Below are 15,692 nucleotides of genomic sequence, written 5' to 3' on the forward strand. Positions count from 1 at the left end.
ATTCATTCTTTTTCTCTTCTAAATACGTTTAGCTCGCCAGAAGGTTTGGGTTTATCGGACTTCTTATCATCAAAGTCTTCTTGTTCTCGCATCTCGTCTAGTAACCTGGGGGGTACAATGTTAATATCACCAACAGAAATCAAGGGTAAAGTTACAAAAAAAGGCACAAGATGTAATAAATCAGAATGATCCTTTAAGTATTTGTCTGTATTTGGCACCAGCGAGACAATACAACAACAAGCACGATGTAACCGTTCCAAAAGCCATTTTGTCTGATTGGCTGTAAAACCAACCCCTCAGTGTTCATTGCCCAGTCATTAGTTCAGGTCATTATGATCGCAACCTGCTCTTGCAAGACATGCAATAGGCTAACGTGGCCACTTACACATCTATCTGCACCTATTAGGCGATATTCTGCATCCCCTCCCAGTTGCGCTGCGGTTGGAAACGAGCACATTATAAAAATCCCTGGGCGCGGCACCAAGTGTCAGAGAGATTTAAAATGACTCTGCTTCTCCTGCTGTGTAAGTGGAGCCCGCTGACCCTCGCTGTCACCTCATGGCAGCCCTGTTCCAGCCGAGTCCTGACCTGGTACTAATCAAGCATTTCTAAGTGCAGATTTAAGATCAGCATTACCTCTTAGGTCATTGTGAATGCAGTGGGTTAAAGAGAACTGGCACCTGATCACTGATCAACACCCCCATTCTGCTTGATTCATAGCCTGCCTATGGCCAGCCACAAAGGAAAGGCATGACAGCATGTAGCCGAGGCTGGTCTCAACCCAGCACTGCGCTCGCTTATTGTATGTCCAGTATATCATTTATTCCCTGCGTTTATAAGCGCAGGGCTGACATCAAATGATGTAAGTGTCTGGAGTATACAAGAGGAAAATACTTCTCTGCTACATTTATGAGGGAAAATGCAGCGTGTCGTGTCAAGAATACAGAGGAGGATATAATGTGGACACACACATGCTGTAATGTGTATAGTTACCCAGCAGCAGAGCGTACAGTCGGGATGCGGCACTGACAGTAGGAGGAAGAGGGGATCCCTCGATCGTGAGAACAAACTGCACTAGCTGAGACTTTTTTCAGAAGAGGACATCCCCGCTGTTTTTACAAGTCAGTAAAAATCTCTGGGCTGGAAACGGAGTACACCAATCATAAATCCCGAAGGATTGCCTGCTGAATGTTTATGTGTGTGACGGCGGTTGTGCGGTCTGTGGTTTATCAACAAGTGAGGGGTGGCGAGCGGGACGCATTCGCTGTATTCTGCTTCGCGGTTTAAGAGGGAAAAACACTGTCTCAGTGAAATAAAACAGCAGGTTGCACAACATGCACTTTGTGACATGCTATTCTCAAACCCTCCAAGACATGACCACCAGCTTTTTCTGCTGGTGCTGTCGACTGTCCTTTCACTCGAACGTTGTGTGGTGTCGTAAACTATTTCCTGATTGTGTCGTGCAAAGCGTGGCCTCTTTTTTTGTGATTAAGTGGCTCACAATCATTGAATGTCCTATTCAATGTTTCTCACCCACTTGGAGCAGTGGAAACAACAACAACACAGACATATTATCTTCTCTTAAGTTGACATGGCAACCTTATTGCTTATTTACGCATCCAGCAGGTAGCCATCTGGCAAATGTAAGTCCAAGACTCATTTTTAGCTCAGTTTTCCTCTCCACCAACTCTCCAGGGAAATATCTGAGTCTTTAGCTGCTAAATGCTCCACTGTGTTCATCAGCTAGTCGCTAACTGTGCCTGGCAGGTCGCACACAAAGGGTTTTTTTTAGAGCTTCTTCCTTTAAAGCAGCCGTATGCTGTAACTGGAAGCGATGGGGGTGAACCGAAACAGTAGAATTGCTGGCCCTACAACCAAGACTGAGATTAAAGATGTTAAAATGCCCCATAGAGCAGAGGGAATCTGCAGAGTTGGGTAATAGCTTCCCAGTGGGTTCGTCATTACAAGCGTCATTACAAGCGACTTAATTTAGAAATATTGACAGCATCAGCTTTAACCTTACAGAAGCTCCCCAGTTTGAGGTCCTCAATGCAGTGCACCAGTTAGATTTCATATTCGATTCGCACTGACTCCGGCATCCTGAACTTATATGCAGCTGTGGAAATGTAAGGAGGTGTCCGCCGGGCTCCCTGCTATGATGTGCATGTGTCTTACGATGAAGCAGCAATCAGTGTGAAATTCATATGTGTGCTGCATGCCAGCAACAAGGGCCGAACTTTGCTCCCGATTACTGACCGGTCTTGTGAAATGTCATACTGTAAGTCATGGTGGTATTCAGGTCTGAGAGCAGAGAGGAGCAGCGCTGCCATTTGTCACTGTGTGACTGACACATGCCATTCCTCGCATATGTTCTATATCTGACTGGATCAGAGAGGCTGTGCTGACTAGTCCAGATATAAGACTGGACAGATTACTGGGATGGAGGAGATGTTATGTCCAGTAAATATCTGTTATCCGAAACACATAATACTAAAGATTTTAATAACAGTAAGCATAACTTCCGTAAAAAAATCTGTTAAATTGCGTGAGGAGGAAAATAGAGGGAGATTGCTGAGAAAGTATGGAGGTGCTAAATCCTTCAGAGCCTTATAAACTCGCAATGACATTTTAAAACCAATGCTAAACAGACAAGGCACCAATGTGTTGCTTGAAGTATAGAATAACCGCCCTCTAGTCCAAGCACATCTACCTTTTCTCTAAATACCAGATGTGCATGTGGGAAATTGTGAAACGTGTCACCCTGGGAGTAGAATAAAAGTTTCCCATGCCATCGTCAGCGCCGGAGCTCACGCACACGCACTCTTCGCTTTAAATAGACAGAGGTACCGAGAGTGTTCAGCAACAGGTACTGGCAAGCATCTGAACCCAGTGACAGTAACACGCTGAGCAGATAGCGGTGAAATGGTGTCTGAAGCGATGCCATCGCTCCGGTGGAGAGGTCATGGGAAACATTCACCCTTTACCAAGGGCAAAACTTATTATGACTGAGGTGACTTTATCAACACCTTAAGAGAACACATATACTGCCATCTTACTCTACATTTTAATTCATATTCTCTGTTTGTCCTGATTCTCCGTGCAGGTTGGTGGTTTGATGCCTGCGGCCCGTCCAACCTTAACGGCATGTACTTCACCCAAGGACAGCACATAGGGAAGTTGAACGGTATCAAGTGGCACTACTTCAAGGGTCCCAGCTACTCGCTACGAGCCACCGTCATGATGATCCGCCCCCTGGACTTCTCCTAGTCCTCTGACCTTGCGAACTTTTAATTTCCAAACGGCTACATAGCACATTAGAGGGACGCTTGCTGTTTTATCCTCTCGTCTCATCTCATTTCGCAGGTCGTGGGAGTCGTCCAGTGAATCTCTTATTCAACCTTCCCCAGAGAAACCGCAGTTCCTGTGCTGCTGTTGGCTCATAAACGTTTCCCTTCAATGAACTGAAAAGCAGCCACGGGGAGGAAGACACGATTCACCTGAAGTGATTTCACAAACTTGACCTTATTTAAGGACAAACGCGTCCAGGTGTGCTATCTCACGCCTGGAGTTGGTGCACATTTTCAGCTTGTGTGAGAATTCAAGCACGATGTCAAACCACAGCTTTCCTGGGGACCTGTGTTGTAATAGTATGGAGGACTTGAACTCTTCTGAATGGAAAGCAGCTATCACAGAGCAGCACTGACTCTTAGACTGCAGGACAGAACTAATCGGGGAGGAGACAGATGAGAGACGTGGCTTTTTTATTAAAACGTTGCTCACAGGACGCAGTGCATAAATCTTATGATTGTATTATATATTGTGTTTTTAGTATTGTTTTTGTTATCCCAACTGTATACAATATCCAAAGTGAGATGAAATTGTCTTTTGTACTGTACAGTGTATGCTGAATTTCTGTCTGTATTATGCATAGAACAAGCTCAGTTTTAAGATGACCTTGAAGCGTAAGTGCTTGGTAGTAGTTATAAGGGTCACTTGCAGTATTTGCTGGCGATTACACGTTAGCTGTCTTGACAGAGTGTGATTATTTTTAGGGTTCAAGATGTGAGGTTATTATTGGATTACATTCTGGACTGAGACACATTTGCCTTTGTTTTTGGCTGAGAAACATCTAATTCCAGCCAAGGTTCAGATTGTGAGTGATCACCTTACCGCTGCTCAATATGAAAACAAGGACATTAAGTCAGATGCATTTAATTAGTGATATATAACAGCTGTGTGCACCCAGGGGGAAGAAAACGCACATTTGCATATACAGCAAGTAATGTGTGGAGATATACAGTATATTCATGAGTGTAATGATGTCGTGATCTGTCCATATTCACAAATATGTAAATGCTTACATTAAGCTGGTGTCCCACATGTACAAGACTCATAAATAATAAGGTTGAGGGTCATATTACTGAATCTTATTTCTAACCGTAGAGGACATTATAAAACTCCAAGACCGGTCCTGTCGGGTTTGCCATATTCTAACCTCTCACCTTAAGACAAAGAGCAGATCATTAAGACAAGTTACATCCAAGGTATTTTCGCAGGCATCGACATGACACGGCCTCAGCATCCAGCTCGTTTCTGTTTCTCATCAATGCGGCTTTGAGAAAAAGGAGTCAGAGTTGGATATGAAGCATGAAATTAATGATTCCACCAAGTGATCCGTGTGAACACGTTTCATAACTTCCAGCTTGTAACAACAGAATCTACTGTGGAGTATTTACTAATGGTACATGTGGCAAGAGGATAAAGTGTATCTGGAACTTGTAAAACTACAATTGACATGTTTATTAGCATACTAAAATTGTATAATTTAATGTGTGTGTATACGTAGAGCAGCTTTCCTGAGGAAAGCTATTCTTTTTTTTCTGCTTTTACTCTGCTACAAGTACAATGTTTTGAAGTCGAGCATAAAACGTGGAAATTAAGATAATAACCCTGGAGAAATGTGCCTTTGATAACTTTGCTTTTACCTCATTAAATTCCAGATTTGCAGATTTATTTAAACATCTTTTGTAACATGTGGTCAGTGCTGTGTGGCTAGATTAAATAAAAGAGCATGTGATGCACTTATGTTTTCAATCTGCGTTTAGGCTGCACTTTTTGGGCCAAATTGATGTGATGATAGACGAAGGTTTAAAGTCAGGGTTGGCCCTCAGTACGCCTTTCTTTACGCTGATGCGCTTTCACTTCAGAAAGCTTCCTTTCGTGATAGCATCTCCAGCATCAGTTTAAATCTTCAGATACAAGTGCTGCACTGTATGCCATGCAAAGGAAGCTTATTGTACAGAGATAAATCCCACAGATAGACGGACGTGCCTTCCTCCATCTTTTCAGGGCTGAACCAGATGGTGCAAACATTAAACCTCCCTCTCCACCCAGGCAGTGGAGTGGCCATTGTCTGGAGTGGTGACTCGCTTGCTTGCTTTCTAGTGGCAATGACAGATTGCTGAAGTGTCAAACGATGCTGTTGGGACCTGTAGTGTCTCTCCATAGTTGACATTCCTGGGCCTAATCAGAGGTTAAACAAATTACTGCAGCCTGCAAACCGCTGCGCGTCCTTCAGCGCCTGCAGTGACCCGACACCCTCACTGGAATGTGTTCTATAGAGAGTCTGAAGCAGCGGAGTGTGAAGAGAGTCCGCGCAAGCTGGCAAACACCTATGTGGGTCTTTAGCGTTGTCCTTTGTTGGTGCGAGGACGGGAGGTGCAGAGAACCACTTCTAAACTGGGGGAAGTTTTGTTTCCAATGGACATTCAGGATGTCAAGCAAAGTGGCGTTTCACACACACACACACCACCAACTTCTTAGATCCACAGCCAGGTTGCTCTGCAGAAAGTGGATCCTTTCCTGTTAGCTGAGGAGGAGCTGAGGGCTGGCGAGGCGATGGGACTCCCCGAGGGAGGTGGAGCTGCAGACGGACAGTGTTGGACCCCGACCAAATCAGATATGACACAGTACAGTACCTGCAGTATGAACACTCAGGGCCACTGAATCCCTGAAAGAGACCACCTGCTCACATGGAATAAGTCAAAATGGAACATCTGTGTATAGGCCTCATTCGCTTCGTGTCAGACTGAATGCAAATATGCCTTGAGATGATGTGCTTAATACACCTTTAGTGTCAGTTTTACTGGGCATCATCCGCAGTCAGTTAGATGGTAGAACACCTTCTGAAAAACAAACTGAGTGGCGGGACAGCGAAACGAAGCGCATGCGCCATTGCTACGGTGATGTTGTATTGTTTACAAAGAACGGAATAAAATGCATTAAATGCAATTATTTAGCGTTTTTTTAAATGGATTTATTCTGGGAATGCATGTCACTATAAAGTGCAGCTTTCTCTTAATATTCTACTGCAAACTTAGAATTATTCTTTAATTCCCTCCACAACATTGAGGTCATTCATTCATTTGAAACAAAAAATACCCAAAATCAATAGCCCCTCACCCAGACTGAGCACTTCTTCTTCTGTGAGGGAGCTGCGTATCATCTGGTTGTGTTGTTATTATCAGTGCCGTATTCTTCCCTTCACCTAATTTTACCATCCTGCTCTCAATATGCAGTTTGCCATCTACCATTTGCCTTAGTCCATTTGAATGCAGCTTGAAACCTGACATCTATGGCAAGTCGAGCGTTACATTCACTCTATCAAAGGCATGAGAAAGGTGTTTGCTTCAACCTGTTCAGTCACACACAGAGGCAGCTGCACTGCTGCAGCTGTATGCACTGAAGATGTTCAGTAGCTGTTGACGCCTGTTGACATCTAAGTAAAAATGGATTCTCATTGACACTACAGACTAAAAAGGTCCTTATCAGGCTTTGGGAAAGCCAGAATTGTAACTTTAGGTCTAACATATGCTGACCGGACTCTCAGGCATTAAAGGCAGGAAAAGAAAACACGGACATTTAAATGTTAATGTTATTAGTGCCACAAATCTCAATGAAAAACTGTCTTCATCTTAATTTAAAGTACAGTACAGTAGACTCAACCCAGTCTCTTCAGTCTGAGTACAAATAACACAGCATTCAAATTACGTGCAGTGCATTCAACAAAGCCTTTAAAAGCAGATTGTATATCTTCTTTCTTTCCCATTAGTCAAATTTCACCTCTTTCCGATTTGTAGTCACTTCCATTGAATGTTGTTTATTCCAGCTGTTTTCACATTTTCTCCAGTAAAGCCTTCTAAGGCCCTCTTGTGTCCTCAGCCTTTATTGGACGTGTCGAGCTCGCTTCCCTGTAGTTTTGGCTTCTGTGACAGTGACATGATTTTGCCTGTTTCTAAACTAATGAGTGGGTCTTAAATATTTACATGTTACGGGGCGCTCCCCAAGACCAGAAACTAAAGATGTCATCTGCTGAGGCACATAGCTGGCACACAGGTTTTAAAGCTGCCACAGCGCAGAGTGGTGCTGGAGGGGCGCTGGGGAATGAACTCATAAATTCATCAGATTTAAGCGAACTTGAAATCATTACAGCGAATGTTGACATCAATGCCTCCAACTCCAACTCATTCTCCTTTTCGCTGTACACTGCAATCCCAAGCCACCTCAGCGCAGACATGTTGAGATTTGGGTTCAGCTCGTGCACGGAGAGAATCGCTGTTTCTCCTCAAACGTGCAGAGCTTCGTCACGAACTGAGGCGATATCCAGTTACAGGGTAGATTTCCAAATCTGCAGCAACGAGTTAACTGATCTCTGATTTCTCAACACTACCAAAGGCCGAGCAACCTTTTCTCTTGACTTCTTTAACAAGAATGATTGCCGTTTGTTCGTACTGGTCATCAGAGAAAGAGAGGCTTTGGGAGAAAAGCTGTAAGATGTTGGTAATTATAAAGTGATTTGGCATTGTGTCATGATGCGGTTTAGGAAAATAAATGGACTAGAATGAGAATGTAAACGTGAGTCGAGGTGAGAGAGTCCCTCATCTAGAAAAAGTGAAAAGCGGTTTGATATGATTGATGGTCTGTGGGAGTGAGAATGACACTCGGTGTACACAGAGGGTGTAAAGCAAAGAGAGGCTGCAGGCCCCAGCAGGAGCCATTCAAACAGATAATAGCATGAAGGCCTCGTCGCTGGAATAAAGGGCTTAAAAGTATCAGCTGCAAATGTTCTTTCTCTCTGATGTCAGCAAAGGCCGAATCAGCCAACATGGACCCCAGAGAGACTTCTTGGAAGTTCACATTGACGAACATTTGTTTGTTTAATTCATAAAATTGTTATTTTATTTGTCTATTCCTGTGACAAGTTGGAAAATTAACAAGAGGAACCAGCGTTGAGGTCAGAAAGTAGTATGTTGGATAAAGAAACAGTAAACGAATGAATGCGCCGTTCCTATTTTGGGCTTTTGATTTCAGGGCTCAGTGTCTATAACATTATACAAGTTGATGTAACGAGTGAGAAGTGTGTGGCCAATTATTGCTCCAGAGGCTCCCGCGGTCACAAGTAATGAAGTGCGATTCCTGACTGACGCCAAGCGAGCCAAAAGCAACATGTTTTTATAAGATCTCTGGTAACAAGAGCATGTCTCAAAACAAATAGCCCATATGTTTTACTAACACATTCAATAGCACTAAAATACAGCAGGACCTCATTTTCTGTCAGAAAATTTGAATATCCTTCCTGTTCTCTGCTCTCTCTCTGTTCCTGGTAGGGTTTTATTTCCTCCTGCAATGTCTTGTGAGACATTTCAATATTGTCATTGTGAAATTTAAAAAAATGTAAAGTATATTTCTCGTGTTTGCACGCACGCCTCAGATAAAGAACAGAACTTGTTTCTCACAACACAAGACAACATTCAATTTAAGGGAAAATGGTCTTGTAATATCTGAAGAAAGCACTTTCATATTCATTGGATCAACAGAAGCAAATTTAGCTTTACAGAAGAATCATTTCAGAAAAGAGAAAATCAAATATTACCAATTCAAACTCAGACATTTAACTCATTATGCTTAACTTGTTCGGCATGCTAGCAGCTAACGGTGGGAACAGACTTAGCAAACTCTGAATGTTATTTTTAGCACATTTTAGCCATATTCTTGTTAAATTGTGTTGTAAAATGCATTTCAAGTTGCATTTTCACGCAGGAGAACAATATACATTGGAAATATCTTTCACAAACTAGCTAAGAGGCTAACAGCGTCCTTCACCCACTGAGTGAGGGCACCCATTAGCCGCTCAACCTGCTCATTAAATGCTAATTGGCGAATATTAGCATGCTAACATGCAAAACTAAAACACTGACTTTCTAAACATTAGCATGTGACTGTGAGCTTGTTAGCATTTAGCGCAAAGGACGTCCGGCCAGAGGTGCTAGCATGGCTGCTATTTAAAGCCATTAGCGGTTCAGCGAGACCGAAAAAAACCTCCAACATAAAACAGGGACTTTTAAAGCCTCCGCAGCTATAAACACTCCAAAGAGCTCCTGTTTTGTCTTTTATCATATTCCTTCCTCTTCTGCTTCCATCCTCTTCATCATTTAAAACATCGTCATGAAACCTGTCATAAATCCAGACCGGGGGCCTTCAGCTCTCCCTCAGCCTCTGATGAGTCGATGGCCCCGGCAGTGCTCTCTGTCATCCTGTCAGGTCCTCTGCAGGGGACGAGGCTTCCTCTCAGCCTTCCTGGACGGCCCTGGCTGACCCCTTTATAGCTTTAATTTACTCTCTTTCCCATCTTTATTCATCAGAGCCAAGTGGTACAGCCTAACAATAACATACAGCTTCTTCGGAAGGAAGTATTAGTGGATTACATCGTGGTTTACTTTTCCGGGGCCAGGACTGATTTGCGAGGCTGGCTTCTTTGTTGGGATCTGTGGAGAGGCACGAACCCTCTGCGGTTGGATCAGGAGCGCAGTTTGCTTTGGTTAATTCAGATGATGAGTTGTGTTTGACAGTTACATATGTTTTAGTTGATTAGTCGGGAAATGAAGAGACATGAAATCCATTAAATTCCATCTGAATCCCCGTGACAGCGGCTCCATTGAGTTATTTTAACTGGTGCTGCAAATAAACTCTGAATTTAAGCTACTGCTGCCATCAAGATGATAGTTACGCCGCGATGTTGATCTGATCGCTGCAACAACAGGATTCCAATTATGTTCGAGATCGCCCCGAGCGTAACACAAGCCAGCATCGCACACAGAGGTCAGAGAGGCAGCCTGAGAGATACATTCCTGCACAATCAATGCGCAATAATGAGGACGGCCAAGTAAAACAACCGCGGGAGAAGCAGCGAGAGGTCAACAAAGCAGCAGATGTTGATAAGCACCAGGAAACACAGGTGCGCTCTCCTCTGGACCTCCTCTGTTTAAGGTGGGGTCGACCACCCACTCTATTTGGCCCAAATCCCCGGAGCAGACTTTAGTAAACCTGCTGGTTTCCCACCTGTAGTATCTTTTTAAAGGCAGAATGAAAACCATCTGAAAACACTGCTCCAGATTTAGTTTAACAGTATGGACTGACCATCAGTTTTAGCATCCTGTTTTATTTGTTTGTTTTTTAAGTGTTTGTTATGCTATTTTTTTTTTTTTCATTGTGCCTCAGAGCTCCATAATCCGTCTATTTTCCGCTCCACAAGGTGCAGTTTTAATCAAAAATGGATTAACCGGGTGGTTTAAGATTAATTTCTTCAGTATGATATAATAAACTGTAGCATTGCTGAGTCATTAGTGCAAAGGTTTACATGGATTTATTGAGTGAAAACATTAAAAAGGGGGCTGTTAAGGCCTCTTACTGTCCTCGTGGAGGGTTGCAGTGCTTCAACAATGAAATCACAGCGACCTCTACTGGTGGACAGCCACCCTCACATCCACCTTAAATTGTCTCAAACAGGCTTTTTTTTTTTTTTTTTTACCTTTTATTGGCTCAATCTGTCAAACTGTACCTCTGTTTCAATATATGTGACTGCAAGAAAATTCTTATTCTCACTCCCTGATAAACAAAGCTCTCTACCTGTGGCGTTACTGCATGAAGGAGGGATGAATGATCCCCCTCTTGCCACCAACTGAGCGCTTCAGAAGTGGTTTTAGCTCCCTGCAGATCTGCCGTCTCATAGAAATACATTCAGCTGTGCTCGGAAAAGACAAATCCAGGGAAAGCTCCACGTTATGAGATCCATAACTCTCAGGGAGGAGGTAAAGAAAACATTGTCTTCGATGACACTGCTGCATCTAAATCCTGCAGCACACAGTAAAACCCCATAAGAGTCAGAGGATTCTTATGTGTCATTTAAAAGATAAGGAATTTCTGTGGCTTGTTAGCGTAACAAAAGGAAGCTGATGGGATTATGTGGTGTCTGTGGATGTTTGCTGTCTTAAAACCCTCTGACAACATCTATACTAGTAATGTAACTGTATCTTATTAGAGTGTCTTTTGCATAAAATGCTCTGAAACACACCAGACCACATCAGTTGCAAAAAGCAGCTCATCCCTGCGTCGTATTTTCAAGCTGAACGTGAAAGCGTAATGAGCCTGTTTGTCCTTGTGGTGGCGCACTCGGCCTCCTCTCAGAGCACCATGTGAAACTGTGTCTGTCATCACGCTGACGGGCTTCGAGAAGACATCCTGTGCTGATGCTGGATGAGTCACTTCCAGTCTCCATGACAGACTTCCAACAGCTGCAGCCTCACGTCTGTTTGCATGTGTGCGTGCGCCAACTTCTGTTTATAAATAACCCTCCTCTGCAAGCACTAATATGAAAAACCAACACATACATCATGCATCCTCACATAAAGCACGGCTCTGAAAGCAGCACTAAACACCTCTGTCAAGGCTCAGATTTGCAGTGCATAAAGTCTCGATGTTATTGGTGCTGATGTCAGGACGCATGCTGCTCTCTGCTCTGCTAAGTGAGTGGGTGAATTTTGATCTGGCTACCAGCTGCACTGCAAGATTAAACTCCTTCATGCGTAAGCAGGAGAGCCTCGTCTCCTGCAGCTATCACATTCTTTCCTGGTCAGAAGCTCCCTGTTTCTCTTCACACCTCAGATTAAGTGTCTCCCTGCATCTCTGCTTAAATCTTGGCTGCAGTCCCTTCAAGCTTTACAAAGTTTTGCTTCAGCCTCACTTCAACAGTGTGTGAGAGAGACTTTCTTTTTTTCAATTTAGGTTTAAATTGGGAAATTTACAGGTAAGATTGTAAAGCTGAATCCTACTGGTGCTTTGCTTGAACCTGAGGTTGTCTTAGTTTGCTGCCTGTCAGTAAAGGTTGTGAGTAAATCATCATTTCATTCATTTCCTCCTTTCCCCCTGTGAAAACTGTGCAATCATTACTTTCAAATCTGACAACAGGAACGACCAGTGGTGGGATGTAACATCAAGTACTCAAGTACAGCAACAAGGTACTTATACTCCATTTGCGTATTTCCATTTCAGGCCACTTTAATGTAGTTTTTCTCCACAATAGCTACTCTCCAAATTCAGATTTTACTCACAAAACGCATGATGAGCGTATAAAATATGATGCATTATTATAGATTAAACCACCCACAAGGATACAAGACGATTAAAATCCCAAACAGATGCCATGCACCTGCCTTAAGGTCTAATAATAGAATGTATGATCATTTACATTTCAGCTACTTGCATTGTTTTCCGTGCTTTCTTCAGTGTGGCGAGGTGTCCGGTCAGTTAGCATTGCCAGTGTTAGCCAGTGGGCTAACTTTAATGCCATGAAGACAGTGACAGCAGCAAAATAAGCATTCTCAAGTCAGTGCAGAAGCAATGCAGAGCAACAGGAAGCAGAACATTTGTGCATTAATGCAACAACAATATCTGCTGTTCAGTACATGCATATACATACGTGTATTTTCATTTTGCTGAAACCTATTTTACATGTGTTAAATAAGAGATATTGTGACTGCGTATCAAGTGGTATGTCATTGATGGTCTTTGTGCTCTTGCTGAGTAAATTTAGCACCCGCTGGTCTACTGCCCTGTTTACCTCTAGTTACAAGCGCCACAATCTGTGATGAAACATGAGTCCGCAGGGGTGACGAGTGTCAGGGAAAGACGATCAGGTTGGTGGCCTGGGATGACTCGAATACTTTCCACCGTCATGTTAGGGTTTGCTCTCCCCATTTTAGAGCTGCTGCTGCAGGCTCGACGGCAGGAAGCAACCGAGGGAGAAGAAGTTCCAGAAAACAAAGATTTGAGCAAAGAGGAGATTAATATGTTCATAACAATCTGACAGCTGTTAAAGAAGATCACTCAGCGGGATTAATTGTGCTTGAATTGACACATTAATTCTCGTAATCATGTCTGAAAAACAGGCAAGCCAAGCGTCCCAAAGGAAACCATCCACCAACAAGAACATCAAGAAGCTGCGCACCATCAGCATGGTGTGCAGCCTGACGAGCAGCTGGCAGCAGTGGGTGACAGATAATGAGACGAAGCAGGCCAGTGAACCCAGTGGCTGGGCTCCATCTTCACTGGGAGGACCAGCACAGGAGCCCAAAAGGACATGGGTCCCAAAGAAGCTTCCTCCCACTCAGACCCAGCCAACAGACGCCTCCCAAAGTCATGTCATCAGTTCTGGAGAGGCTCAGAAGACCCTACCTCCTCACAAGGAGACCGACGACGCATCCAAGACCTCAGCCGAGCCACCGTTTGCCTCTCCCATCAAGGTAAAGCAGGTGGTGAAGACGGTGACCAGCGGGGTTCAGGAGAAAGGTGCTGGCATTGGCCTCCTGACCGAGAAGATCAAGAGGGAGCCACTGCCATCAGACGAGGAGATCGACAGGCTCCTGAAGAAGAAAAGCTCACCGACACGCCGCAGAAAATGCTCCAACATGGTATCCTCTCTGACCAAAAGCTGGAAACAGGTGGAGAAAGAGCAGAAGCATGGGAAAGATGGAGGAGGGCCAGGAGAGGGTGTACATAAAGACGACAGCGAGGCAGAGAGGGAGAGACGGGACGCAGAGGACATTCAAAGACAAAGCTCTTTAAAAGACGCAGAGCAAAGAGACTCTGAAGGAGACTCTGAGTCAGCCGTGAAGATCAAAAGATCCACAGTCTCAACGTGAGTACGAGCAGCGCGCTTCATTTTGTGTTTCCAGTAAACAGATGAAGGTTTTAAAGTGCTGAAAGACGAGCCTCAAAATCAAGAAACCCTGACTCAGTTGTTAAAGGTCAGATGAAATGCTATCTTTACTTCCTTCATGTGATACATCCAGCTGAAACAGGATATAGAGGTGAGACATTTGACAGTCAGAGATCAGTTTTGAGTGTGAAGAAGGGAAGCTTGATTGGACAGGATGCGCAGAAAAGCAGGATTGTTTGAATATTTGTCCCGGTGAATGTAATTACACCCACTTGTGCACCATGATTTCACGGATTAAGCTGGGACGTCTTCCAGGAAGTAGAAGTTTCCACGAAGATTGAGTTCCTGTTTCATGACACATCTCACAGTATTTTGGTTTCAAAACACTTTCATGGCAGCATATTGAAGAGGCAGGCGACAGCGTGTCAAAATATGGACGATTCAGACTGTAGATTTCTTAATCGCAAGCAGCGGGACAGAAAGCATGCTGTCGTATCAGCTCAAACATGAACATTTTCAGCATTTACAATTGAAGCAACTTATTGGAAACCAGTAAAATGACTGTTAGAGGAAATGGAGCTTTTCATGATATGTATTATATGTCAGAAAGGGATAATTAGAAAAGTCAGTTTCACAGTGAGGCTTTAAAGGAACTCAAATTTGTCACTAATCCATTGATCTCAGAGCCTGACAAACTTTTAATATCGTAATGAAACAGCCATAAATACATCATGCCAGTGTGGGCTGTCTGGCCTTATAACAAACGTTGCTTCTTTCTTCTTCACCAGCTTCTGCTTCTGCAAAACTTTCCACCATCTAATTAGATTACTGAGTGCAAACGGATAGTTTTGCACTCTCAACTAACAGGGTAGTTTCCTTCTTTGGATAATGAGCCTTTTGCACCCTTTGCTTTTGTGATTTGAGCACAAAAACAGCTCTTCACATTAATAATAAGCTCTCGGTCATTCTGGTTTGTTTTCCACAAACACATCTCAGGATCACATCACTCCGAAACGTCTGCATTTCCCCGTAAGACCAGCTAATAAGCAACAACTGCCTACTGTTTCACGCTTGCATCTCCCCTTGCAGGATAAAACAAATCCTCATTGTACTGTGTATTTTTATCTTTTTTTTCTAATCCGGCATCCCTCCCAGGTACAAAAAGGAAGCTGAGGATGCCAACAAGATCAACGTCCTCTCCAAGAAATACAGCGCTGTTGGAAGCCTCAAGAGCCGCTGGCAGAACTGGGCCTCAGAGCACACCGTGAACCAGAAGCTCAACCCCTTCAGTGAATATTTTGACTATGAATACTCCATGTCCCTCCGCCTCCAGAAGGGCCAGGACGGGTACGGACGCCCCAAGGAGGGCACCCAAACAGCGGAGAGAGCCAAACGCGCCGAGCAACACATCCACCGGGAGATAGACGACATGTGTTACGTGATCAGGACGATGGCTGATCCGGACCCAGACGGGAAGACCCGCGTCACCTTTGGACAGCTGTTTGACAGATACGTCCGGATCTCTGACAAGGTGGTGGGGATCCTGATGAGGGCCAGGAAACACGGGAAGGTGGCGTTCGAAGGCGAGATGCTGTGGCAAGGCCAGGATGATGGAGTGATCATTACTCTGCTGGTGTGA

The 15,692-nt window shown here is 44.0% G+C and overlaps 2 protein-coding genes across 2 annotated transcripts in view; both read left to right on the forward strand.

The window, feature by feature from the left end:
- Nucleotides 1-5,094, forward strand: part of angpt1 (angiopoietin 1) — a 54,792-nt gene extending 49,698 nt beyond the window's left edge. Inside the window, exon 9 of the mRNA XM_070985433.1 lies at nt 3,104-5,094. Within this exon, the coding sequence (XP_070841534.1) occupies nt 3,104-3,267 (164 nt within the window). The 3' untranslated portion in view covers nt 3,268-5,094. The remainder of the gene's footprint in view (nt 1-3,103) is intronic.
- Nucleotides 5,095-13,268: 8,174 nt separating this feature from the next.
- Nucleotides 13,269-15,692, forward strand: abrab (actin binding Rho activating protein b). Its single transcript, XM_070985451.1, has 2 exons — nt 13,269-14,032; nt 15,209-15,692. The coding sequence occupies exons 1-2, from the start codon at nt 13,269-13,271 to the stop codon at nt 15,690-15,692; spliced, it is 1,248 nt and encodes a 415-aa protein (XP_070841552.1).

This window comes from Chaetodon trifascialis, chromosome 17 (genome assembly GCF_039877785.1).
Source record: "Chaetodon trifascialis isolate fChaTrf1 chromosome 17, fChaTrf1.hap1, whole genome shotgun sequence".
Classification (NCBI taxonomy): Eukaryota; Metazoa; Chordata; class Actinopteri; order Chaetodontiformes; family Chaetodontidae; genus Chaetodon; species Chaetodon trifascialis.

Excerpts from the sequence above, each read along its gene's own strand:
- abrab (XM_070985451.1), top strand. The coding sequence starts at position 13,269 with ATGTCTGAAAAACAGGCAAGCCAAGCGTCCCAAAGGAAACCATCCACC. Across the intron at positions 14,033-15,208 it reads AAAAGATCCACAGTCTCAAC|GTACAAAAAGGAAGCTGAGG; the intron begins GTGAGTACGAGC and ends CATCCCTCCCAG.